This window comes from Meles meles, chromosome 18 (assembly GCF_922984935.1).
Source record: "Meles meles chromosome 18, mMelMel3.1 paternal haplotype, whole genome shotgun sequence".
Classification (NCBI taxonomy): Eukaryota; Metazoa; Chordata; class Mammalia; order Carnivora; family Mustelidae; genus Meles; species Meles meles.
In genome coordinates this window covers 41,930,615-41,958,594 of record NC_060083.1, presented here as the reverse complement: position 1 = coordinate 41,958,594, position 27,980 = coordinate 41,930,615, and the positions used below count along the sequence as shown (strand labels likewise).

The following is a 27,980-nucleotide window of genomic DNA, read 5'->3' as shown; positions in this document are numbered from 1 at the left end:
TGGCGGCGGCCGGGAGCACCCTTCTCTTCTTGCCGCCGGGGACTTCAGACTGAGCCTCCCCGGGAAGAGTGGGGACGGCCTGTGCCCTGCGTCCCGGGAGCCCGAACCAACTTGGTTCCCTCGTTAGTGGTGGGGAAGGGCTTATCCTCTTGTGTAGGACTCAGGACTTCCCCACCGTCAGGATGAAGGCTCAGGGGGAAACCGAGGGTGAGTGACTTGAGGGGGGAAAGCAGGGGGCGGGACACAGCTTGGGGGAGCCAATCTGTGAGAGGAGCTAGGGGGCCGATGCCTCCGTGAGGGCAAAGCTCCCGAGGTCGTGGAGTCCAGGAGGCGGGATAGCTTCTGACTGTGCCTTCTTTGGTGATCGAGGGCTCTGACTTTGGTGTGGTGGGGGCTCTCAAGTTCTGTGAAGGTTTCCTGCTTAGCTAGGGACAATCATTTGGGCCTCAGGACATTTTTAGCCTAAAGTTGATGGAAGACCAGGCGAGTGAATCTAAAACTTGCTTACACCTCGTGGGTGTCAAGTATTGGAGGATGTTTTGGCGTGAGTGAAATGATTAGGACCTCATGATTTTAAAACCCACTAGTTTCATAGAATGTCACAATGTTCAGATCTTGTATCACACTGTATATTTGTAAAATGCGTTGCTTTTCATCCTTTCAGTGGCTGGACTAACTCACAACTGCTGAAAAAACAACTTTTCTGTGGAACCTTACTTAGATTCTCTGAAGTTCTACACTCTTAAATGCTTCCTTAGCATTTTGGATATAGATCTGTTAATAAGGATCACTGTATTAATGTTTACCCATCGGTCTTCTCCACTTTCAGCTCTATTAGATCAGGGAGCTTGCCTTACTCATCATTGTGTAGTCCCTGGCACAAAAAGTGGTAGAGCATTCGTGTAAAGTAATTATCATCAGGCTTTTTGAGGAAAAGGGGGGTGGGGAGTGTATTTTAAAGGAGAGGAAAAAGAAAGGTTTACTCCTTGGGTGCGTGAGATTGGTGAGTGTAAAATGGAAACTGGATGCGGCAGAAATTTTGTCTTAATTTGCCCATTACTGTATCCCCAGCATATAAAAGAATGCTTGAGTGAGTGAGTCTTGAAAGTGGAATTGTCAACAATGTGTTCAGAACTGTAAGCTGGCTGAAACAGCCTCCAAACTGGTTTTCCAGAAGATGAGGACATTGGAGGAAGGAATTTGAATCTTGATTTAGAAAATGTCACCGCCTTAACTGTGATTGCTGATATTCTATTCATCTTTCTTTCTTTCTTTCTTTTTTTTTTTTTTTTTAAAGATTTTATCTATTTGACAGACAGAGATCACAAGTAGGCAGAGAGGCAGGCAGAGAGAGAGGGAAACAGGCTCCCCGCTGAGCAGAGAGCCCTATGCGGGGCTCAATCCCAGGACCCTGGGACCATGACCTGAGCCGAAAGCAGAGGCTTTAACCCACTGAGCCACCCAGGCACCCCTCTATTCATCTTTCAGTGCCAACATCACCAGTCACCTTTTCTGTAACATCCCCAGGACTGATACTGAACTTTTACTTTTTTGCGTTTCAATTGTAATGTGTCTGTTTTTAACACCGTATCTCATTTTTGCTTTCCTTGATGGTTATTTCCACTTTACGCACACCTCCTCACAGATACCATCTCAGGGGGATTGTGTGTTTTTGTATTGCCAGTGGTCTCTAGAACAGGTTCTTATTTATACTAAGAAGCCCGCATCGGGCTCTCTGCTCGGCAGGGAGCCTGCTTTCTCCTCTCTCTCTGCCTGCTTCTCTGCCTACTTGTGATCTCTATCTGTCAAATAAATAAATAAAATCTTTAAAAAAATTAATAAAAATTTTAATTAAAATTGTACTACAAAAGTAATACAAGTAATACAAATTCAAAAATAAAAAATCAACTAAATTTCAGTAATGAAAATTATAATTCAGTAACAAAAATTAGGAGGGCTGGAGAGCACGGAGTTGTTCAGTCCAGGAAACTGAGGACTTTTCTACCTTTCTCTGACCTCTCCTGGAAACTCATCTTTTAGTCATTGACATATTCCGTATCCATATAGTTCTAGTTTGATTTCAAACTGGAAAAATTAAAATGGCAAATACAGCCTGTTGTCTTTCTTTCTCTCTTTCTTCCTTTCTCTCTGTCTCTCTCTCTCTTTCTTTCTTAGATTTTATTTATTTGACAGACAGCAAGAGAGGGAATACAAGCAGGGGGTATGGGAGAGGGAGAAGCAGCTTCCCACTGAGCAGGGAGCCTAATGTGGGGCTCAATCCCAGGACCCTGGGATGGATCATGACCTGAAGCGAAGGCAGACACTTAACAACTGAGCCACCCAGGCGCCCCTACAGTCTGTTTTCTTGATAATACTTATACACTAATCTCTTAGAATTATGTCAAAAAATTAAGAAAATCCGTATTTCACATTGAAAACCTACTAACTATAGTAAGGCCATGTTCAGATATATGCTCTACATATATCATGCAAGGGATTTCATGCATATCATGTAATGATTTTGTCACTAAACGTAGTCTTGATCCTGAAACATAATTAGAGGTGGTTCTTTTTTTGGCTTTCATTAAAAGACTGAATAGAAATCATTTATATTCTGTGGTGTTCATTTGATTAGACCCCAATTTCTGTGTCTTTTTGTTATTAAAACTAAAGTATTTGTATATTTTGAAGTAAATGGTATTAAAAAATATTTTCACTGAGTTTGTTACCAGGACGAAGTATGGGGGGGTTTTTTGCAAGTAAAATTGTGGAGGTCTTGAAAGAAGAATTTCTAATGCTGTTTTCTGATTTATATCGTAGAGTCGGAGAAGCTGAGTAAGATGAGTTCTCTCTTGGAACGGCTCCATGCAAAATTTAACCAAAATAGACCTTGGAGTGAAACCATTAAGCTTGTGCGTCAAGTCATGGTGAGGATTATGCTGGTGGATAAAGTGTCGTGCTTTGATAATTATTTAATAAGCTAAGCTCCCTGTGTAGATTTTTTCCAAATTAGTTATTATGGTATGTCCTCAGTTTTTTGTCTATTTGTTTAAGACTGAGTGTGAGAGCATGAGAGGGCAGGGCGGTGTGAAGGTGGGAGTTTCAGAGAGAGGGAAAGAGAGAATCTCAAGCATGCTCTGTGCCCATTATGGAGCCTGATGTGGGGCTCGATTTTTTTTTTTTTTTTTTAAGACTTTATTCATTTATTTGACACAGAGAGAGAGATCACAAGTAGGCAGAGGCCCTGGAAAACTTTACTTCTTTGATTTGACCTGGGCAATGGTTATATGGATGTGTTTACTTTGTGATAATTCATGGATCTGTTCACTTAAATTTATATACTTTTTAATATATATGTTATACTTCAATGAAAGTGCCCTCTTCTTCCTACCAAATCTTACTTTGGATCCAGAGTAAGTTCAGTTTAGTAGATTATTATTAGTGTTTAAAATGACCATATCAGTATAGCCCTAGCAAAAGAACTAAATTTGCTGTCAAAAGACCTATATTTGAGGTACTTACTACTTATGTGACTTTGAACAAATTATTGACTCTCTGAGTTTCCTCATCTGGAAAGTAGAGGCACACAGTACCATTTGCTTTTCCACATAGTTTTGTTGTAAGAATCAAGTGAAATAATGGATATTATAGTTTGTGTTGCTAAAAGATTTCTGTAGGAGTGGCTGGGTGGCTCTATGGGATGAGCATCTGCCTTCGGCTCAGGTCATGATCCCAGGATTGAGCCACATGTCAGGCTCCCTTCTCCCTCTCCCTCTGCTTGCTGCTTCCCCTGCTTGTGCGTGTGCATGCTCTCTCTCTCTCTCTCTGTCGAATAAATAAAAATCCTTAAAAAAATATAAAAGATTTCTGTAACTGTAAATTTGAGAAATGTATATATATTTTCTGGCTGAGGATTATGTACATAGAATGTGGCTTTTTCTTTGTATTATTTTGTTTAATGCCTTAAATAAAAGAATGGCGGTTTTTCCAGTATGGGGATTCAGAGGTTGTCATTTTTATACTACCAGGTAGCCATATTCTACTTTGAAATATGGTCTGTAAATGATATTGTCATTAGAGAGACATCATGAAATAGAAGAATTGCAGGTGGTTACTAAAATCCTCTCATGGGGAACCAGTGTCTGGTTTGGTTACCAAACCAAACCACTTTGGTCTTCACATTGAAAACCAACTAACTATAGTAAGGCCATGTTCAGATATATGCTCTACATATATCATGCAAGGGATTTCATGCATATCATGTAATGATTTTGTCACTAAATGTGACAAAATCTGCTTTTCACTTTGCTTCCGCTGTCTGCTTTTCACTTTGCTTATTTGCTTATTCAGATACCTAATTTTTTTTAATACTTTTTTTTTTAATATTTTATTTATTTGACAGACAGAGATCATAAGTAGGCAGAGAGAGAGAGTGAGGAAGCAGGCTCCCTGCCAAGCAGAGAGCCCGATGCGGGGCTCGATCCCAGGACCCTGGGATTGTGACCTGAGCTGAAGGCAGAGGCTTTAACCTACTGAGCCACCCAGGCGCCCCACCTAATTTTTTTTTTAAGATTTTATTTATTTATTTGACAGAGATCACAAGTAGGCAGAGAGGCAGGCAGAGAGAGATGAAGGGAAGCAGGCTCCCCACTGAGCAGAGAACCCAATGTGAGGCTTGATCCCAGGACCTTGGGATCATGACCTGAGCTGCAGGCAGAGGCTTTAACCCACTGAGCTGCCCAGGCACCCCTCAGATACCTAATTTTATTGGTGTATTGAGACTTTGGAAGTTTTGAACAATTGTGATAGTAACAAAATCTCAGTAGACTAAAATGGAAATCAGATTGTCAATTTATTAGTTTACCACAGAGGGTTTATCTTTCCACTTAGCAAAATATTGGTATTCACTGTCCAGAGCAACCCCTTATCTATTCAAGGGACAAGGGAAGCCCTGTTATTAATTCAGTCAGATGTTTGTTTTATGAAGATGGAATGAGAACAAAGAGATGGATTTAGGGCATAGAAAAGCCTGAAAAACTATCCTTGTATCATAAAACTTTTCACATTTTTAGGGACTGGAATGTTGTGCAGAGAAACTTCCTTGGATAGGATTAGAAAAACTGTCAAATCTTTTGCTCTTCGGGAGTCCTTTTTTCTAGACTACACATTCTGTTTCTTGGAGTCAATCTAATTTTACTGAGGTTTGGTTTTATTAGATTACATGCGAATCACCTTGTTAGATTCAGGAATTTCCAAATATCCTGAGCCATTTTATTTAACTGACTAAACTTAGGATGTAGTTACTTCTGCAGGAGGCTGATCTCACTTATTACATTTGATTCTTCCTAATTTTTGATTCTTCCTAATCTAAAATAAGATCTGGGCATACCTTTTTCTACCCTCATGTATATGGATATGGAAGTATCCATGTTTATGAACTTTTCCTTGTGGATGAATGGATAGAATAAAAGGGGACTATAGATTATCTTGAGTATATAGAGTATAAAGACTATAGCATTTGGTCTGTAGATTATCCTGAAATATTACTACTAGGAGAAGTACATTTACCTGAAACACTGTTGACTTCGTTAATTTCTACCTCAAGTGTTTTCTTAACAGGAGAAGAGGGTTGTGATGAGTTCTGGAGGGCACCAACATTTGGTCAGCTGTTTGGAGACTTTGCAGAAAGCTCTCAAAGGTCTGTAATATGAAATATGCTTTGAAATATGTTTTTGAAATATGCTTTCTTAAAATGCCCAATATAAAAAGACTGTTTTATACTTAATAGAAGAAATGTAAATTGAGATAGATCTACTTTCTATGTTAGGTATTACTCTTGCTTTCACTATGGAGTTGAGATTAGCTCTTACCTGAACTTTTTTTTTTAAAGATTTTATTTATTTATTTGAGAGAGAGTGAGAGAGAGCATGAGAGGAGAGAAGGTCAGAGGGAGAAGCAGACTCCCTGCGGTGCCGGAGCCTGATGAGGCACTCGATCCCAGGACTCCAGGATCACGACCTGAGCCGAAGGCAGTGGCTTAACCAACTGAGCCACCCAGGCGGCGCTTACCTGAACTTTTGAAAGTTTTTTTTTTTTAAGATTTTATTTATTTATTTGACAGACAGAGATCACAAGTAAGCAGGGGTGGGGGAAACAGGCTCCCCTCTGAGCAGAGAGCCCGACGTGGGGCTCGATCCCAGGACACTGGGATCATGACCTGAGCCGAAGGCAGAGGCTTTAACCCCCTGAGCCACCAGGTGCCCCAAAAGATTTATTTTTGATCCATCTTGGAGGCTGGTAGAGATTCAAGAGTTAATTGATGGAGGGTAACTGTAAGATAGCAGGGAAAAGTTCTTTTTTTTCTTTACATGTTCTCTTTTAATTAACTCACAGTAAGATGGACATTTAAACTCTAATAAAAGAGTTTTACATTGTTTATGGACAGTGTTTTTAGGGAAGGAAATAAAATTTAAATTATGAGCTTGAATATTCATACTTAAAATTACTAGTTCTGTGTATTTGGGGGGAAAAAATTAAAAACCGATTTTAATTTTCCATCACAAATGAACCTGATTCAGCTGAATATTGTTTTTTTCCCCCCTTGGGTTTCCTTTGAAATCTCGAGTCAGAGTGGGTTCCTACAACCTTCATCTCCCCTTCTAACATTTCCTTCTCTAATGGTTAATAATCCTTGTTTAGTTCATCAGAATGTAGAGGATCCCACTTTTGCTTCTTCCATCTCAACACAGCGTCTCAATGTTGAAAAACTCTGGTAGCCCTTTCCAGTCTGTGGAAATAACCATAGTATACAGAGGCAGAAGCTGGTACTTTTTTTTAAAATTGTGGTAAAATATGGGCGCCTGGGTGGCTCAGTGGTTTAAGCCTCTGCCTTCGGCTCAGGTCATGATCTCAGGGTCCTGGGATCGAGTCCCGCATCGGGCTCTCTGCTTGGCAGGGAGCCTGCTTCCTCCCTCTTTCTCTGCCTGCCTCTCTGCCTACTTGTGATCTCTCTCTGTCAAATAAATAAATAAAATCTTTAAAAAAATAAATAAATAAAATAAAATTGTGGTAAAATATACATAACATAAACTTCACCATTTTAACCATTTTAAGTTATAGTTGAGTGGCATTAAGTACATTCACATTGTGTGTAGCCATCACCACCACTATCCATCTTAGAACTTTTTCATCTTCCCAAGCTGAAACTCTGGACTCATTAAACAATGAGTTTCTCCCTCTCCTCAGCCATTGATTACCATCATTCTACTTTCTTCAAGAATTTGTCTACTCTAAATACCTCATATAAGTGGAATCAAACAATATCTGTCCTTTTGTGACTGGCTTTTCAGTTAGCATACTGTCTTTAGTGTTCATTCATGTTGTGGCATGTATCAGAATTTCCTTTTTTTGAAAAGCTAAATAATATTTTTATGTATATACATTTTATTTCTTCATTTCATCCTTGAATGGACATTTGGTTTGTTTCTACCTTTTGGCTATAGTGAATATTGCTGCTATGAATATTTTAACTTTTTAAAAAAGATTTTACTTATTTATTTGTCAGAGAGAGAGAGAGGGAGCACAAGCAGGAGGAGCGGCAGGCAGAGGGAGAAGCGGGCTCCCCGCTGAGCAAGGAGCCCAATGTGGGACTCGATCCCAGGACCCCAGGATCATGACCTGAGCCCAAGGCAGGCAGATACTTAATCACTCAGCCACCCAGGCGTCCCTTGAATATTTGTTTTAATGCTAGTTTGGTTTTGATGTTAAATCTTCCTTACTCTAGCGTGAGCAGATACATGTGTCTTTTTGAAGTTAAAGATAACTTATCCCAAATGAGCAATGCAGAAGGGAGAGGAGAAAGTCCAATAATTTTTTCAAATAGAGGTCTTTTTTTGAATAAGCCCCCCCAACATGGGGCTCAAATTCATGACCCCAAGATCAAGAGTCACATGCTTTACCAACTGAGCAGCCAGGTACCCCTCAAACAGATCTTTTTTTTTTTTTTTTTAATTTTTTTTTAAGATTTTATTTATTCGATAGAAATCACAACTAGGCAGAGAGGGAGGCAGAGAGAGAGGAGGAAGCAGGCTCCCCAAGGAGCAGAGAGCCCGATGCGGGGCTCGATCCCAGGACCCTGAGACCACGACCTGAGCCGAAGGCAGAGGCTTTAACCCACTGAGCCACCCAGGCGCCCCTAGATCTTTTTTTTTGACCCTTACTACTGCCTAGGTCATAGCTGAGTCTTAGCAATGAACTTGTACAAATTATAAGCATTTGAACTATTGAATGTAATGGCTTGGAAGGATGGATATAATCTTTAGGATGTTTCAGTCTTTGAAGAATAAAATTTTAAGTCATTTGGAGCATTTTGGTGATTTCCCTTTTTTATCCTTTCCTAGTAACATCTTTACCAGCAATGACTGACCGCTTAGAGTCTATAGCAAGACAGAATGGGTAAGTAGTCTATCTTCCGTAGAAGCATTTAACTTAGTGTTGACTTTGGGTGGCTTTATTTGTGTCTTCTATTAATTTTTGTTTTGATTTGTTCCTGCTAGACTGGGCTCTCATCTCAGTGCCAGTGGCACTGAATGTTACATCACGTCAGATATGTTCTATGTGGAAGTGCAGTTAGATCCTGCAGGACAGCTTTGTGATGTAAAAGTGGCTCACCATGGGGAGAATCCTGTGGTATGTGTTGTTGATATTTCACTGGAATCTGTGGGGTTTACTTAGGGACATTAATTTTAAAATGAATTGTTGGGGTTTGAAATAGCTTGGGTTTAGATTTTTTCATGAGCCACTGTAGCGATGATGTGATGGGCTATAATACCCATAACTCTAGAATTTAGAACAACATGGGTCCATCTCTGACATCATCCAAAGGCTTTGACAAGTGGAGACACTAGAGGAACGCTTTCCATATCAACAAACATGAGCCGCAGTTGAACAATAGGTGCTGGGGATACAAAGTTCCTTAAAATCCCTGTCCTCAACGAGCTAATAATCAAGGACAGATAATCTTACACATAGCTAACGTCTCTGAAAAAGCCTGTAATAGAGATGAATGTTTAACGTGTATAACCAGACAGTTGAATATGGACTCCAAGGATGGCATTAAAAGGAGGTCCTAATGTTCTAAACAAGCTATTGAAAGTTGATTCCTTTATAAACTAGTTCATATATTTTGATCTTTAATTTCCCACCCCAACCCTATGGTTTACTAAGTAGAAAGAAGATGCTTTTTGATATCTTAATATAAGGATTTTCTGTAGTTTTAATATTTTTGTTATAAAGCATGTGCTTTTAATAAAAGAGAAAAAATTTTGATGTCTTCAGAGGCCTTAAATTAGTTTAAAGTTTTAACATGATTTCTTTAATTTCAGAGCTGTCCAGAACTTGTACAGCAGCTAAGGTAGGTAAAAGACATTTATATTCTGATATTGGTAGACAGTGCACTTCTTTATAGCTAGTCTTGAGGCTGATCAGAAGTTACTTCTGAAGAAAATATTTATTTTCTTGGATCAGGATTTTTCAGAGACTGTATTTGTTCACTTTCAGAATTGACTTACCTTGGGTTCTTTTTCTTTCTTTCTTTTTTTTTTTTTTTAAAGATTTTTATTTATTTGGCAGAGAGAGAGATCACAAGTAGGCCAAGAGGCAGGCGCGGGGTGGGGAGCAGGCATCCTTACTGAGCAGAGAACCCAATGCGGGGCTTCATCCCAGGACCCTGAGATCATGACCTAAGCTGAAGGCAGAGGCTTAACCCACTGAGCCACCCAGGCACCCTTTACCTTGGCTTCTTAACCTGCTCCATCTACCCCAGGGTTTCTCAGCCTTGGTAGCATCGACAGTTTGGATTGGAAAACTCTTTGCTCTAGGGCGCTACCCTGTGCATTTAACTACATCCTTCGTCTTTCCCCACTATTTGCCAGTAGTATCTCCTGACCTGTGACAATCAAAAATATCTGTCAATATTTTCATATGTTCCCCGGAGGACAATCACTTTGGGTTGAAAACTACTGATTTAGCCTCAAGAATTCTGTGTGCAACAAAAATAAATAGAACCTAATTATTGAATCAGAGAAGGCTTGAGAAAATTGAATCTATACTATGGGAAGAACTTTTTTTCACTTTGAGAAAAATCATTTTACATTTAACGTATATGTGTGATAAACTCCCATCATAGTAGCAGTGCCAGACTTCAAGAGTTTCTTAGTAGTTGATGGTATTTCCCCCTGGATTATCCTTTCCTTTTAAAGATTTTTATTTATTTATTTGACAGAGAGAGATCACAAGTAGGCAGAGAGGCAGACAGAGAGGAGGAGGAAGCCGGCTTCCTGCCGAGAAGAGAGCCCGATGGCATGGCTCGATCCCAGGACCTGGGATCATGACCTGAGCCAAAGGCAGAGGCTTTAACCCACTGAGCATCCCAGGCATCCCTATCCTTTCCTTTTAAGTCGAGTAGAAATTTACTTTCTGGGATTTTGAGAAAGTCATGATACCAATTTTATGTCTTAAATACAGCAAAGTTTTTAGATACTACATGGAGATGGCTTAAGATGTTAATGTTGAGGAAATAAGTTTTATACTTGGCCTTTGCAGTGATCATTTTAATGTATTCATAGCCAAATGTGCCAAATTTGAACCACTTTTTAAAAATTGGCAACATAAAAACAGCCCTTTTATGAGTTCATTGACTTAGTTAAGTCTAGCAAAGGTATGTTGCCAGAATAGTCCAGAAAGCCAATATTTCTGGTTCTAATCTGAAGTAGGAAACTGCACCAATTTATGAACTGGTGGTGTTTTAAAGTTAATTTGTAAGTATGTTTTGAAGTGGGAAGCTCAGAAATAATATTAGCCTTTACATGCTATTTTTAGTCACTTGGTATAGATAGTGATTTTAAGGTAGGGGGTATTTTTGCTGCTGCTCTTGTTTTGTTTTGTTTTATTGTCTTCATGGCATTTTGGGCACTAAGTGTTCAATTTTTGCTCAGTAAATGCGCAGTAAATGCCTTAAAATCTGACATTGTTAGGGCAATTTAGCTTTCAAGAGACTTTTTCTTCTTTTTTTTTTTTAGTTTGAAAAAAGATACAGAGAATTAGAATTGTTGAGTTGCGTTGGATTCCTGAGCCTGCCCACAGAACCCAATTGACTAAGAATCCAAGCCTGAATATTGAGTTCTAGGATGCGAGGGGTCTAGTTAGTAGTTTCTTTTTCCTGGAGCAGGTCTAGTCATACGAACATTTTGTGGTTTGCCTCCACAGTACTTACCTCCTTTACTCTAGGTCTCCCCTCTCTCTCCAGGTGTTCATTTTCCTCTCTGCTTTTAGGTTGCCATAAACATTCATGCAAATGTTCTATCTTCCCCATTTATTTATTTCCATTTCCTCTCCAATCAAAAATTTGTTTTCCTCATGACATCCAGTCATCTTAGTTACATATAAGGGGAAAAGAAAGTGATTTATTTCAACCAAGTCTCATTAGTTAGGATTGAATTATTGGAGTATATGAATTATTAGGTCTTTTTGACTGTCTTTTAAGGTGCTTCCGAGTACCTTCTCTAGATAAATGGGATAGAGAAAGGAAAACATTTCATTTTCTTTTGCTACTTTTGATTGATTCTAGAAAACTTTGGGGGGGAAAGAGTAAACCAAATTATTAAAATTAGTTTTAGGTAGCCATGATTTTTGGCGCTTTGCATTAAGATTGAGTAGTAATTGTATGTTTTATTCTCTTCCCTCTCCCCCAAACTCCTTATAGGGAAAAAAATTTTGATGAATTTTCTAAGCACCTTAAGGGTCTTGTTAATCTTTATAACCTTCCAGGAGACAAGTAAGTATTTTTTTAATTTTTTTGCTTTTGTTGGAAAAACCAGTATAGATGTAAACAATTTTGTGCTTGGAAACTTACCAGTCTTCTGCCCTATCTTATTTGTGATTTCTTTTCATACTGACAACCTATAGCTTCCAACTTTATATCTTTCAAAGCTATTTGAAGTAAATAATTTCTGTATAATTGTTTATAATGCTAAAAGAGACTAAATCCTTGAGATGTCTTCAACATACTGATTTTTAAGCTGAAAAGTAATTAGTTGTGGAACTGGCTCATCATTTTTATTTTTAACCTACCTGGGATTCTGTTAACTAGCCTGGCTCTTTCAAACAGAATTGCCCTCTAGGCTATGTTAATGTTTGTTTGTATGTATGTGTAAGTATATATTTTTCAGCTGCTTGACTCTCGTTCTCTTCATCTTCGTTCTAGCAAACTGAAGACTAAAATGTACCTGGCTCTCCAATCCTTAGAACAGGACCTATCTAAAATGGCAGTTATGTATTGGTAAGACTGGCTAATGTGTCAATTCCATATGACCCTCTGGATACTTTGTTTTCAAAGCTTTTCATCTGGGGGTTGCTAGGGTGCTATATTACCTTATAGCTTCATATTATTATGTATTTTACCTATATCGTATATCTTGTCCATCTCCTTTTACTTTCCAAGTGATTGCATTTCATTTTCTCAGTATGTCTAAGTTGTTGGTTGATACTCCATCAGTTTTATTTGAAGACTTGTCAAACCTGGCCTCACATCTGATAAATAATAGTCTAGTTGTAATTTTTGTTCACCATATCACAAACTGGTTTATACTTGTAAATAGTCTCTTTACCTTGAATGTGAAATACAATTGTTATATGTCCAGTTATAGGACAACTTACTAAGGTAGTATTCTAAAACTTTTAACAGCTTCTTATTAGGACATTGTGCACTAATACCTTCAGGGCTTTAATACAAGCAAACATAGATCATTTGTCTCATAGGAAGGCAACCAATGCTGGTCCCTTGGATAAGATTCTTCATGGAAGTGTTGGCTATCTTACTCCAAGAAGTGGGGGTATGTGATCCTACTTTGCTTACTTTGAAAAATATTTATAAAAGATTTTATTTATTTATTTGTCAGAGAGAGAGAGTTCAAGTAGGGAGATCAGCAGGCGGGGGGGAAGCAGACTGCCCGCTGAGCAGGAAGCCCAATGGGGGGACTCAATTCCAGGGTTCTGGAATTGTGACCAGAGCCAAAGGCAGACGTTTAACCAACTGAGCCACCCAGCCGTCCCAATTTCATTTTATTTTTTAAAGACTTTACTTAGGGGTGTCTGGGTGGCTCAGTGCGTTAAGACTTTGCTTTCATCTCAGATCATGATCTCAGGGTCCTGGGATTGAACACCGCATCAGGCTCTCTGCTTAGCAGGGAGCCTGCTACCCCCTCTCTTTCTGCCTGCCTCTCTGCCTACTTGTGTTCTCTGTCTGTCAAATAAATAAATAAAATCTTAAAAAAAAATAAAGACTTTATTTATATATTTGTCAGAGAGTGAGAGCAAGAGAGAGTGTGCACACAGGCAGGGGGAAGGAGAAGCAGGTTCCCTGCTGAGCAAGGAACCCGATGTGGAACTCCATCCCAGGACCCCAAGATCATGACCTCAGCTGAAGACAAGACACTTAACCGACTGAGCCATCCAGGCTCCCCTATTTATTAATTTATTTTTAAAGATTTATTCATTTATTTGAGAGAGACACAGAAAGAGTGTGCAAGTGATGTGCGGGGGAAAGGGCAGGGGGAAAGGTAGAGAGAATCTCCAGCAGACTTCCTGCTGAGCATAGAGCCGAGATCATGACCTGAGCGGAAATCGAGTCGATCAGTTAACCCACTGAGCCATTGAGGCACCCTGAAAAATGTATAAATGTTTTATTTTAGTTAAGGAGTCATTACATTTATACCTTGGTTATAAGCAGAGGGAGAAAATTACCAGTCATTTGTGTGTTTTTAAATGGTTTCTAAGGTATTAATACCTGCCTTTCCCCAGTTACATTTTTATTTTATTATTATTGTTATATATATATATTTAAATATTTTATTTATTCAAGAGAGAGTGAGTGAGAGAGCATGAGAGGGGAGAGGGTCAAGGGAGAAGCAGACTCACCACTGAGCTGGGAGCCCGGACTCAATCCCGGGATGCCAGGATCATGACCGGAGCCAAAGGCGATCACTTAACCAACCCAGGTGCCCTCTACCCCCGTTACACTTTTAAATTGTGAAGTAAATTATTGCCACTAGATTCAATTTTTAGGGTTCATCATATTTCATAAGTTATTTTGGAGCATATGAAATTTACTTTCTCATATATAGTTTTGTAAAAATGGGAACGTTTTTATTTGCAATTTACCTAATAAAAACAGTGATGTTTTATTTTGCGTAGGTCATTTAATGAATTTGAAGTACTATGCCTCTCCTTCTGACCTGCTGGATGATAAAACTACATCTCCCATCATTTTGCATGAGAATAATGGTAAGACTTTAACTGAAAAGCAACTGAAGGTTTTCTTTAGTGTTTTAAAAATATTTAAAATAATTTGAATGCCTGAGGGGCGCCTGGGTGGCTCAGTGGGCTAAAGCCTCTGCCTTTGGCTCAGGTCATGATCCCAGGGTCCTGGGGTCGAGCCCCATGTCGGGCTCTCTGCTCAGCAGGAGGCCTGCTTCCTCCTCTCTCTCTGCCTGCCTCTCTGCCTGCTTGTGATCTCTGTCTGTCAAATAAATAAATAAATCTTTAAAAAAAAAAAAAATAAAATAAAATAATTTGAATGCCTGAGCCTGGCTGTGTATTTCCTGATTTGCTACTTCGTAATAAGTTTGCCATCCTACCAGAGTTTGCTGTTCCTATCAGATTTTTCATCTGATTCACATACACACTCTTAAGTATAGATACATGTATGTGTACATACATATAATAGTAAAAGCTTAACAGGTGCTTTTGAACAAGCAAATGAATGAATGAAAAGGTGTAAACCATTTGACTTGAAATATTCCCCTTTAATCATTACTTCAAAGGTGAAGAGATTAGCCAACTCACTAAAGAATACAATAATGGATGCTATTTTCTATTTGCATTTTTTATTTTTTATTATTATTTTTTTAAGATTTTGTTTATTTATTGAGAGACAGAGATCACAAGTAGCCAGAGAGGCAGGCAGAGAGAGAGGGGGGAAGCAGGCTCCCCGCAGAGCAGGGAGCCCGATGCAGGGCTCGATCCTAGGACCCTGGGACCATGACCTGGGCTGAAGGCAGAGCCTTTAACCCACTGAGCCATCCAGGTGCCCCTCTATTTGCATTTTTTAAATTTTATTTCTTATTAGAACAAAGGGGAAGCCCATTGTGGGGCTTGAACTCACAACCCTGAGGTTAAGACCTTAGATGAGATCAAGAGTCGGATGCTTTACCAACTGAACCACCCAGGCACTCCCTATTTGCATTTTAATACACTGAAACAGTGAGAATCGGCTTAATACTTCATTTGGTCCCCTTATTGTAACTTAACTCATTGACTATCCTATAGTCATAATTCTATTTAAATGCATTCTGGAATTGGAGAAAATAATTAAGTGTTGGTAATGAGCTTTTAAATTTTTTTCTTCTTTGGACTGCATTGTTTCCTATATTTTGTTTTATTTACTGACAGAAATATTGGTTGTAGAAGGTAGCTTCTCGCATTTCTAAATCATATAGGTATTCTGGCAAATTAGGGCTGACAAATTAGCAGAAGTTAGCCTGATTTTTGTTTTTAAATGTTAAGATCCTTGTAATTTGTGTTACTTTGGAGAATACTCTTTTTCTTTCCTATTCTCAGTTCCTCGATCATTGGGCATGAACGCATCAGTGACAATCGAGGGAACATCTGCTATGTATAAACTCCCAATTGCACCATTAATTATGGGGTCACATCCAGTTGACAACAAATGGTAAGTTAAGTATAATGCTAGCAAGGTTCATTTTTTCAACTTCAAGCCCAGTATGAAACAAGTATGACTTTGACTTGCCTCTTTCCTCACTTGACTTTCTAGAGATTAACTTTTTATTTTATCCATTTAATTTCTCTTTTCATTATCTATTTGAGTGTTCCTCTGTGAAGTCTGTTTATAGAACACATTGTCTATCCTGAGAGAGAAAGAGAAGAACTGTACTACTTCTAATTTCACTGGTTTAATGACTGCTTTTTTTCCTTATGTTGATCATGAGACTTCTGTTGATTAGAGTACTAACTAGAGACTCAAGATAGATGCTTTATTAAATACTTTAGGGTTAATAAATAGGATGTTTTGCAACTGGGGGAAGAAGGTTGAAAGATGAACTTTTTTTATGACTTATTTATCATTTATTTGAGAGCATGTGTGTGCGTGTGTGCACACTAGCAGGGGAGAGGAGCAGAGGGAGAGGGACGAGTAGACTCTGCACTGAGCACAGAGTCCGATGCTGGGCTCATTTCGGAGCTTGATCCCATGGCCCTGAGATCATGATTTGAGTTGAAATCAAGAGTCGGGTAGAGGGGCACCTGTGGTGGCTCAGTGGGTTAAGCCTCTGCCTTCCACTCAGGTCATGATCTCAGGGTCCTGGGATTGAGCCCCGCATTGGGTTCTCTGCTCAGCGGGGAGCCTTGCTTCCCTCTCTGTCTCTCTGCCTACCTCTCTGCCTACTTGTGATCCCTCTCTCTCTGTCAAATAAATAAATAAAATCTTGAAAAAAAAAGTCAGATGGATGCTTAACTGATTGAGCCACTCAAGTGCCCCAAAAGTGAACTTTTTAAAACCTTTTTTAAAAAATTTATTTAAGTAATCTCTACAACCAGTGTGGGGCTCATACTCATGATCTCAAGACCAAGAGTCCCATGTTCTAGCGACTGAGCCAGTCAGATGCCCCAAAAGAGTGAACCTTTGATAGGCTTTTGTTAAATGATATGGGCATGTCTAAGAATGGGTGTTTAGATTTTTCATTTTTATATGAAGTCAAAATCCAACCAACCTCCTCCCTTTTTTTTGAAGGACCCCCTCCTTCTCCTCTATTACCAGTGCCAACAGTGTTGATCTTCCTGCTTGTTTCTTCTTGAAATTCCCCCAGCCAATCCCAGTATCTAGAGCATTTGTTCAGAAGCTTCAGAACTGCACAGGTGAGTTTTAAGCATCAAGAACTAATTCTTGGGGCGCCTGGGTGGCTCAGTGGGTTAAAGCCTCTGCCTTCGGCTCAGGTCATGATCCCAGGGTCCTGGGATCGAGCCCCACATCGGACTCTCTGCAATGCGGGGAGCCTGCTTTCTCCTCTCTCTCTCTGCCTATGTGTGATCTCTGTCTGTCAAATAAATAAAATCTTAAAAAAAAAACAAAACAAAACGAACTAATTCTTGTTAAAAATTGGAAAAACAAACTTCAAATTCAGATGATCTTAGACTTTCAGTCTTAGCCTCAAGGAAGTACTGATGGGTATGAATGTCATGTGCTTTGTACTAGTAAATGCTTAGTAAGTACTTTTTCAATAAATGGATGAATGAAATAGAAGTCATGAAGGGAAAACTGAGCTGTCAACATTTTGATGTTATTATGATCATCATGTTGATCCTTATTTTTCTAGGAATTCCATTGTTTGAAACTCAACCAACTTATGTACCCCTCTATGAACTAATCACTCAATTTGAGCTGTCAAAGGACCCGGACCCCATACCTTTGAATCACAACATGAGATTTTATGCTGTAAGTAAAGCTCCATAGATTGTTGTAGGTTAAATTTGAACCTATGATCAGAATCTTCCTTTATCGGATTACTGAGGTCAGAAACGTTCTTTTGGACTACTGGATCATATCCTAGTTCCTCATTCAGGCAGGAAATTACAGAAATTTCTGAAACATACTGAAGAAAAAGAACATGAGCTTCCAAGTCAGGAAGTAACAATGTACATTTCATGACCAAAATTTCAGATGAAAGTCTCTTAATAGTATCCTGAACTTTTATAAGTTTGTAAGTAGCTGTTAAGAATTCTTAATGTGTAATTCTTCCAAGTGTCATGAGCTTTAATCTGAAAACATCTTTCAAGTACATACAGAGAAGAAAGTGCTAGATTGAATAAAATAAGGAAGGTTCCAAAACCTCATCTGGACTTGAATTTATTTGAATGTTTGAGGACAGTCTAAAGTAGTAGTTCCCAAATTCTGATTGTGTTACAAACATACAAGGTATTTTATTAAAAATAGCGATTTTGCATTTATGGTTTAGGGGCTCTTTTATATAGATTTTTATATAGTTTATAATTTTGTTAGGTTAGGAAACCACTAATAGAACATTTATAGAAAAGGGGTCTTTTTGGCCAAGTGAGTAATTGGCCTTTATAATGTTAGCTGACCAAAGAATTCACTGGGGAGTTTTATTATTCACTGAGAAACTGCTGCTGATTTTTGAGGAGTAGGGGGTTTTCCCAGGATATTTTGTGGTTGGAGCACGATTGGTGAGTAAATAGTGTTCATTTCCTTTGTTCTTTTTGCCCAGGCTCTTCCAGGTCAGCAGCACTGCTATTTCCTCAACAAGGATGCTCCTCTTCCAGATGGCAGAAGTCTACAGGGAACCCTAGTTAGCAAAATCACCTTTCAGCACCCTGGCCGAGTTCCTCTTATCCTAAATCTGATCAGACATCAAGTGGCCTATAACACCCTAATAGGAAGTTGTGTTAAAAGAACTATTCTGAAAGAAGGTATTGCCTTTCCTTTTGATATACCTACTGGCAAATGGAAACTGTTTGTTCTCATGGTTCTCTAACTTGGTGGCTTATCATATCTCCTGTGGAGCTTTTATAACTGGTTTCCATTTGCAAGTGAACTGAATTAGAACCTAAGTGGGAGGAGTTGGGAATCTAGTTTAAGCTCCACATACAATTATGATGGAACTAATCCATAAACTGGCATTTGGAAACCACTGTTTTTTTTTTTTTTTACAGTGGACTTAACTCTTTTTCTGCATACAGTAATATAATTAGGTACCTACAGGCCTGAATCTTACAATAGGTATAGAAGATAGAACTTGGGATGCTATGGAAAGAGATGATTTCTTTCTTTTTCCTTCTTTCTCTCTCTCTCTTTCTCTTTCTTAAGAAATCTCTAATTCATAACCCTGAGATCAAGAGTTACATGCTCTGCCAGGTGGCCCAGAGATGATTTCTTGAGATTTAAATTTTAGGTGGTTATGACAGTGCTTGCCAGCTTTTAGTCCTGCCTGAGTGTTTCCTGTCCCCATTCTTTGGGGAACTCAAGCATATAGCTTAAAAAGGGGTAAGACCCATGCCCTTTTCTTTTTCTCCCAAGATTCTGGAATGCTGATATTTTTCAAACGGTCTGCTGTTAGAATCCCTGATGAAACTTTTGGCTGCTCTAATTAACTGTAGTTAATTTTTTACCTTAGTTGTAAAGCACTTCAGTGAGAGAGCTGTATTAGTGGGAATGGCAGGCAAAAAGAAACAAAGAAGGCAAATCCGGAGATCTCTTTTTTGGGAATAAGAATTGTTTTAGAGGGGTGCCTGGATGGCTCAGTCCGTTAAGTGTCTGCCTTCAGCTCAGGTCATGATCTTGGAGTCCCAGGATTGAGCCCCATGTTGGGCTCCCTGTTCAGCAGGGTATCTGCTTTTCTGTCTCCCTTCACCCTTCTCTGCTGTGTTCTCTCGCTCTTGCTCACTTTTTCAAATAAATAATAAAATCTTAAAAAAAAAAAAAAAGACTGCTTTAGAAATGAGAAAATATTAGAGAGACTAATGACACTGAGTGTGTGCAGGTGTGCTTATGACCTTTCTATTTCATGTATTTGAATGAATTCATTTTGAATTGAATTCATTTGAATTCATACATGAATTCAAATTTCATGTATTTGAATGAGAATTCTCCAAGTAGTTTGAGGGCATCTGGAAATAGTTTTTGTAAGATAGTTATGAAGTTAGTCCTGCAAGATGTGTGCTTTTTCCCAGAAAGTATGTGATCCTTTTCTCTGGGCTGCCAGTATGTTTGGCTTAATGACCTATGATGATAGTTAGGTATTATATGTGTATTTGGCATAAGGATGTCATTTTATTTATTTACTTAATTATTTTATAGATTTTTTTATTTTAGAGAGACTGCAAGCAGGGGAAAGGGCGAAGGGAGAGGGGGAGAGAACCTTCAAGGAGACTCCCTGCAGAGCCCTGAGATCATGACCAGAGCCAAAATCAAGAGTTGGCTGCTTAACCAGCTGAGCCACCCAGGCACCCCATGGATATGACTTCATTTTTTTAAAGATTTTATTTATTTATTTGACAGAGCACAAGCAGGGGGAACAGCAGGTAGAGGGAGAGGGAGAAGCCAGCTTGTGATCTCTCTGTCAAATGAATAAATAAAAAAAATTTTTTTTTTTAAAGATTTTATCTATTTATTTGACAGACAGAGATCACAAGTAGGCAGAGAGGCAGGCAGAGAGAGAGGAGGAAGCAGGCTCCCCACTGAGCAGAGAGCCCGATGCAGGGCTCGATCCCAGGACCCTGAGATCATGACCCGAGCCGAAGGCAGAGGCCTAAACCACTGAGCCACCCAGGCGCCCCTAAATAAAATTTTTTTAAAAGATTTTATTTATTCATTTGACAGACAGGGATCACAAGTAGGCAGAGAAGCAAGCAGAGAGAGGGGGGGAAGCAGGCTCCCTGAGCAGAGAGCCCGATGCAGGGCTCAATCCTAGGACCCTGGGATCATGACCTGAGCCGTGGTAGACCACTTATGACTGGGCCACCCAGGTGCCCCTGGGATTTAGTTTTTAAGGAGACAGAATTTCGTTCTGTATACTTAGGGATTATTATTTACTAATGTCTAGTCTTATATCTGGTTGATTATTTTATGATCCTTTACTTTGCCTTTTAGATTCTCCTGGCCTCCTCCAATTTGAAGTATGTCCTCTCTCAGAGTCCCGTTTCAGCATATCTTTTCAGCACCCTGTGAATGACTCCCTGGTGTGTGGTGAGTTGTGAGGGGGTTAGCACTATTCTTAGGGCAGTGGTTTGGTCCGTTTATCTTCTTTTTGAAGCCAGAAACTGAATTTCTCTCAACTCGTATATATTTTGTCTTTCAGTGGTAATGGATGTGCAGGACTCAACACATGTGAGCTGTAAACTGTACAAGGGGCTGTCAGATGCACTCATCTGCACAGATGACTTCATTGCCAAAGTTGTTCAAAGGTAGCACTGGCCCTTTTCCATCAGAGTCCCATTAATGCTGTTTTGAGTATCACAGTGAATGGGAATTTAGGAAGAAAGAATTTAGTCACCGCTTTGAATTCACCTTTCTCTGCTTTGAGATTCAAAAGCAATGTGAGCTTTGGTTTTTTGATTATCTTTATGAGAGTAATAGGAAATAAGGTAGATAACTTTAGGTCCAGTGTTAGGGTTGTTTTAGGAGGAGACAGCTGAAATAAGATGTAGGTGTCCCCCCCCCCCAACTTTACAACACTTTTTAACATACGTAGTATGTCAAATGTTGGCATGTGGGAAGATAAACTTAAGCCAATCAGCTTCCCAGAAACATTAATATGTAATTTTGGATTTTTCTAGAGTAGGTGCTTGTGGTCTGTTTCGTAAATAAATTTTATTGGACCATAGCCCCATCTATTCATTTATATATTGTCTGTGCCTTTTTTTTTAAGTTTTTTTTTTTTTTTTTTTTTTAGAGTGAGTGTGCAGGGTTGGGGTGGGGGCAGAGGGAGAGAGAATCCCAAGAAGACTCCCTGCTGCGTGGAGAGTCTGATTTGGGGCTTTATCTCAGGATTCTGAGATCATGACCTGAGGTGAAATCAGGTCAACTGACTGAGCCACCCATGTGTCCCTATATATTGTACATGGTGCATTTTTTAATTTTCCTCCCTATGGTGCCTTGTGAGCTAAGATGGCAGAATAGTTGGACAGAAACCAGGTGATATTCAAAAGCCTAAGATACTACTATTTGGTCTTTTAAGAAAGGTTGCTAAAATGTTCTAGAGCAGAGTGTTTTAGAAAATACATTATTAGGGGCGCCTGGGTGGCTCAGTGGGTTAAAGCCTCTGCCTTCGGCTCAGGTCATGATCCCAGGGTCCTGGGATCGAGCCCCACTGGGCTCTCTGCTCCGCAGGGAGCCTGCTTCCTCCTCTCTCTCTGCCTGCCTCTCTGCCTAGTTGTAATTTCTGTCAAATAAATAAAATATTAAAAAAAAATACATTACTAAATTTATCTGTAAGATAGAAACTGCTTTGCTTTAAAATAATCAAGATTTTATATCAATAATAGCATTTTTCACAGTATAGATTTGGGATGATCTTAGCCATTAAGGTTTAGAATTTGTTGGCTCAAGGGATTATCCTAGTGGTTCATTAATTAAGAGAAATAGCATATCCCATTAATCACATGTGAAGCCCCAAAGGAAGGCATTTTCTTACTGAGTTCATTTTTTTAAAAAAGATTATTTATTTATTTATTTGACAGAGAGAGAGAGAGAGAGAGAGAGAGATATCACAAGTAGGCAGAGCAGCAGGCAGAGAGAGAGAGGGGAAAGCAGGCCCCTGCTGAGCAGAGAGCACAATGCAGGGCTCAGTCCCAGGACCCCAGGATCATGACCTGAGCTGAAGGCAGAGGCTTTAGCCTACTGAGCCACCCAGGCGCCCTGTCTTACTGAGTTATTATCAATTTTCTTTTAGTTCAGTGTGACATCTAATTTGGACTCTTGTTTATGTTTGTGGTTTGGTTGGTTTTTGGTAGTGCTTCAAGAGAGGTTTTGAGATTGCCTACTGATACAGATTCTTTTTAGAATGAATTTGCCCAAAGCTCTGGCAATTTATTTTATTTTATTTTTTAAATTTATTTTAAAAATTTATTTTTTAAAAAAGAATTTATTTATCTGACAGAGAGAGACACAGCGAGAGAGGGAACACAAGCAGGGGGAGTGGGAGAGGGAGAAGCAGACTTCCTGCTGAGCAGGGATCCCGACGTGAGGCTCAATCCCAGGACCCTGGGATCATAACCTGAGCCGAAGGCAGACACTTAACTGAGCCACCCAGGCGCCCAGCTCTGACATTTTATAGAACTATTTCTGCCTTTCAGGTTATTTGCCTTACCTGAGAATTGCGTATTGCAAACCTCTGAGGGCATATCTGAATCTCAGGCAGAATTAAACCCTGCTTTCCCAAATAAGAATTGTTTTCCTTTAGCAGCTAATACACTGCTAATTTTGTTTTTTCTATCTTATCTTACAGATGTATGTCCATCCCTGTGACGATGAGGGCTATTCGGAGGAAAGCTGAAACCATTCAGGCCGACACCCCAGCACTGTCACTCATTGCAGAGACAGTTGAAGACATGGTGAAAAAGAACCTGCCCCCGGCTAGCAGCCCAGGGTATGGCATGACCACAGGCAACAACCCAATGAGTGGTACCACTACACCAACCAACACCTTTCCGGGGGGTCCCATTACCACCTTGTTTAATATGAGCATGAGCATCAAAGATCGGCATGAGTCGGTGGGCCATGGGGAGGACTTCAGCAAGGTGTCTCAGAACCCAATTCTTACCAGTTTGTTGCAAATCACAGGGAACGGGGGGTCTACCATTGGCTCGAGTCCGACCCCTCCTCATCACACGCCGCCACCTGTCTCTTCGATGGCCGGCAACACCAAGAACCACCCGATGCTCATGAACCTTCTTAAAGATAACCCTGCCCAGGATTTCTCAACCCTTTATGGAAGCAGCCCTTTAGAAAGGCAGAACTCTTCTTCCGGCTCACCCCGGATGGAAATATGCCCGGGAAGCAACAAGACAAAGAAGAAGAAGTCATCAAGATTACCACCTGACAAACCCAAGCACCAGACTGAAGATGACTTTCAGAGGGAGCTATTTTCAATGGATGTTGACTCACAGAACCCTATCTTTGATGTCAACATGACAGCAGACACGCTGGATACGCCACACATCACTCCAGCTCCAAGCCAGTGTAGTACTCCCCCAACAACTTACCCACAACCAGTACCTCACCCCCAGCCCAGTATTCAAAGGATGGTCCGACTATCCAGTTCAGACAGCATTGGCCCAGATGTAACTGATATCCTTTCAGACATTGCAGAAGAAGCCTCTAAGCTTCCCAGCACTAGTGACGATTGCCCACCCATTGGTACCCCTGTTCGAGATTCTTCAAGCTCTGGGCATTCTCAGAGTGCCCTCTTTGACCCTGATGTCTTTCAAACCAATAATAATGAAAATCCGTACACAGATCCAGCTGACCTAATTGCAGATGCTGCTGGAAGCCCTAGTAGTGACTCTCCTACCAATCATTTTTTTCCTGATGGAGTAGATTTTAATCCTGATTTGTTGAACAGCCAGAGCCAAGGTGGTTTTGGAGAAGAATATTTTGATGAAAGCAGCCAAAGTGGAGATAACGATGATTTCAAAGGATTTGCATCTCAGGCACTAAATACTTTGGGGGTGCCAATGCTTGGAGGTGATAATGGGGAGACTAAGTTTAAAGGCAACAGCCAAGCTGACACAGTTGATTTCAGTATTATATCAGTGGCTGGTAAGGCTTTGGGTCCTGCAGATCTTATGGAGCATCATAGTGGTAGCCAGAGTCCTTTATTGACTACTGGAGACTTAGGGAAAGAAAAGACTCAAAAGCGAGTAAAGGAAGGCAACGGCACCAGTAATAGTAGTCTGTCAGGGCCAGGATTAGATAGCAAACCAGGGAAGCGCAGTCGGACTCCTTCTAATGATGGTAAAAGCAAAGATAAACCTCCAAAGAGGAAGAAGGCAGACACTGAAGGAAAGTCTCCATCTCACAGTTCTTCTAACCGACCTTTCACTCCACCTACCAGTACAGGCGGATCCAAGTCTCCAGGCAGTTCAGGAAGGTCACAGACTCCCCCAGGTGTTGCCACACCACCTATTCCCAAAATCACTATTCAGATTCCTAAAGGCACCGTGATGGTGGGCAAGCCCTCCTCCCACAGTCAGTATACCAGTAGTGGTTCTGTGTCTTCCTCAGGCAGTAAAAGCCACCATAGCCATTCTTCCTCCTCCTCTTCCTCATCTTCTGCTTCCAACTCAGGCAAGATGAAAAGCAGTAAATCAGAAGGTTCATCAAGTTCCAAGTTAAGCAGCAGTGTATATTCTAGCCAAGGGTCTTCTGGATCTAGCCAGTCCAAAAATTCATCCCAGTCTGGGGGGAAGCCAGGCTCCTCTCCCATTACCAAGCATGGACTGAGCAGTGGCTCCAGCAGCACTAAGATGAAACCTCAAGGGAAGCCATCATCACTTATGAATCCTTCTTTAAGTAAACCAAACATATCCCCTTCTCATTCAAGGCCACCTGGAGGCTCTGATAAGCTTGCCTCTCCAATGAAGCCTGTTCCTGGGACTCCCCCATCCTCTAAAGCCAAGTCCCCCATCAGTTCAGGTTCTGGTGGTTCTCATATGTCTGGAACCAGTTCAAGCACTGGCATGAAGTCATCTTCAGGGTTAGGATCCTCAGGCTCACTGTCCCAGAAAACTCCCCCATCATCTAATTCTTGTACAGCATCTTCCTCTTCCTTTTCCTCAAGTGGTTCTTCCATGTCATCCTCTCAGAACCAACATGGGAGTTCCAAAGGGAAATCTCCCAGCAGAAATAAGAAGCCGTCCTTAACAGCTGTCATAGATAAACTGAAGCATGGGGTCGTCACCAGTGGCCCTGGAGGTGAAGACCCAATGGATGGCCAGATGGGGGTGAGCACAAATTCTTCTAGCCATCCAATGTCCTCCAAACATAACATGTCAGGAGGAGAGTTCCAGAGTAAGCGTGAGAAAAGTGATAAAGAAAAATCCAAGGTTTCCACCTCGGGGGGTTCAGTGGATTCATCTAAGAAGACCTCAGAGTCAAAAAATGTGGGGAGCACAGGTGTGGCAAAAATTATCATCAGTAAGCATGATGGGGGTTCTCCCAGTATTAAAGCCAAAGTGACTTTGCAGAAACCTGGGGAGAGTAGTGGAGAAGGGCTCAGGCCTCAGATGACCTCTTCCAAAAACTATGGCTCTCCACTCATCAGTGGTTCCACTCCAAAGCATGAGCGTGGCTCTCCTAGCCATAGTAAGTCACCAGCATATACCCCCCAGAATCTGGACAGTGAAAGTGAGTCAGGCTCCTCCATAGCAGAGAAATCTTATCAGAACAGTCCCAGCTCAGATGATGGTATCCGACCTCTTCCAGAATACAGCACAGAAAAGCATAAGAAGCACAAAAAAGAAAAGAAGAAAGTAAAAGACAAAGATCGGGACCGGGACCGGGACAAAGACCGGGACAAGAAAAAATCTCATAGCATCAAGCCAGAGAGTTGGTCTAAATCACCCATCTCTTCAGACCAGTCCTTGTCTATGACAAGCAACACAATTTTATCTACAGACAGGCCCTCAAGGCTCAGCCCTGACTTTATGATTGGGGAGGAAGATGACGATCTTATGGATGTGGCCCTAATTGGCAATTAGGAACCTTATTTTTTAAGACAAAAATGGCCAGAGAAAAACTAGTAAGTTTATAGGCAAACCACCATAAGGGGTGAGTCAGGTCTGATTTTGTGTTCAAGAATCTTAAATGGCATGGCTTTGACACCGAGCTGGGTAAATTTAGAAAGGCATAGCCAGACCCTACTAAAGAGACCATAGGGTTTGATTTTGGTTACCAAGAATCACCTTTTCCTTTGCCAGAGAAAAAAGAGGGAAAAAAAAAAAGTTAAAATACTTGCTTATGAATGGGAGGGGGCGGGTGGGGCATAGGGAGAGGGAAGGGTGGGAAACAGTTTTGTGGGAAATATTCATATATATTTTTTCCTCCCTTTTTCCATTTTTAGGCCATGTTTTAACTCATTTTAGTGCATGTATTTGAAGGGCTGGGCAGCAAATGAAAAAGCAATACATTCCTTGATGCATTTGCATGAAGGTTGTTCACTTTGTTTGGATAGTTGTCCATTTGAGGCATGGGCAAATGAAGGACTTTGGTCATTTTGGACACTTAAGTAATGTTTGGTGTCTGTTTCTTAGGAGTGATTGGGGGAGGGAAGATAATTTTAGCTATTTATTTGTAATATTTTAACCCCTTATCTGTTTGTCTTTATACAGTGTTTCTAATTCTATAAGGTTCAGGGTTCAAAGTAATGGGAGGTGGAAGAGCAAGGCTTATTTGGTGGTAGGGAGCCTGTAGCTTGTGCTGGTACTATAGCATTAAGCCCAAACAGATTAGTCAGAGTCCACCTTTGGAGTTAAATAGAAAAACCAAAATGGTATTTTTGTTTTAGGAGGTTTATCGTAGGGTTCAGACATCATAGGAATATTAGGAGTTACCTCTCTGTGGAGGTACTGATTTATAGTCTCTTTTGTCCTTTAATAAAGGCTGGGCTGGCTTTTTGGGAAGTAAACATGTTTTCAGATGCAGTAAGGTTTAATGTACAGCCTCCCTGACCCAGTGGCATGAAAACCAATACAGAATTAATAGTTCTCCGATTTCCACAATGTGCCAAAAGTCCACATCCCAGCATTTTGTTTGTAGGAGAACTGATGCCATTCCTGAGAGCTGGGCTCCTTGTTTCTCTGCATCACATGGAGGAGGAGTCCAGACTTCAGTCACTCCACTGTATGCTCCCTTAAACAGTAAAAAATTTGCAGCCATAGTTCACTTAAAACAATTTCAAGCTCACTTGAAGTAATGGGGGCCTGGAATGCTAGGTGGGCATGAAGATACACCCTTGCTACTATGTAGCAACCCAACTGGACCTTTTTGGAGGAACAGGTCTGAGTCTGGATTCTGGGGGACATCAATAAGAAGCCCTTCTCATAAATATAGAAATCCAGGAGACCATTTGAGTGCAACACAAGTTCTCAGTATTTGGAGGGTCCTCTCAAAATTCTGCGGCCTTACTTTGATTTTGACACCTGCACTGTGCCATTCCTGATGATTCCATTCAGGATCTGTATCAGCAGGACGGGGCACAGTCCCCAGCACAACTCTTCTGGATTAAAAAAAAAAAAAAAAAAAAAAGCCAGGTATTCATTTGTGTGTGTGTGTGTGATAAATGGAGTGACTTCATCAGATATTGAAGAAGATTTCTATATTCAGCTCTTTCTGC

The 27,980-nt window shown here is 40.4% G+C and overlaps 1 protein-coding gene across 2 annotated transcripts; it reads left to right on the top strand.

Annotated features, from left to right (window-relative positions):
• The first annotated feature begins 8 nt into the window (after positions 1–8).
• Positions 9–26,608, top strand: MED1 (mediator complex subunit 1). Of its 2 annotated transcripts, XM_045985296.1 has the most exons (17): positions 9–207; positions 2,821–2,927; positions 5,620–5,698; positions 8,400–8,454; positions 8,556–8,688; positions 9,384–9,412; positions 11,762–11,833; positions 12,263–12,337; positions 12,817–12,890; positions 14,251–14,340; positions 15,676–15,787; positions 16,865–16,989; positions 17,448–17,566; positions 18,357–18,558; positions 20,738–20,833; positions 20,946–21,051; positions 23,094–26,608. In XM_045985296.1, the coding sequence occupies exons 1-17, from the start codon at positions 183–185 to the stop codon at positions 26,344–26,346; spliced, it is 4,752 nt and encodes a 1,583-aa protein (XP_045841252.1). In that variant the 5' UTR covers positions 9–182; the 3' UTR covers positions 26,347–26,608. The 2 variants fall into 2 exon arrangements, with proteins under 2 accessions (XP_045841252.1, XP_045841253.1); XM_045985297.1 differs by lacking the exons at positions 9–207; positions 2,821–2,927; positions 8,556–8,688 and having other exon boundaries at positions 5,638–5,698.
• The last annotated feature ends 1,372 nt before the right edge of the window (positions 26,609–27,980 follow it).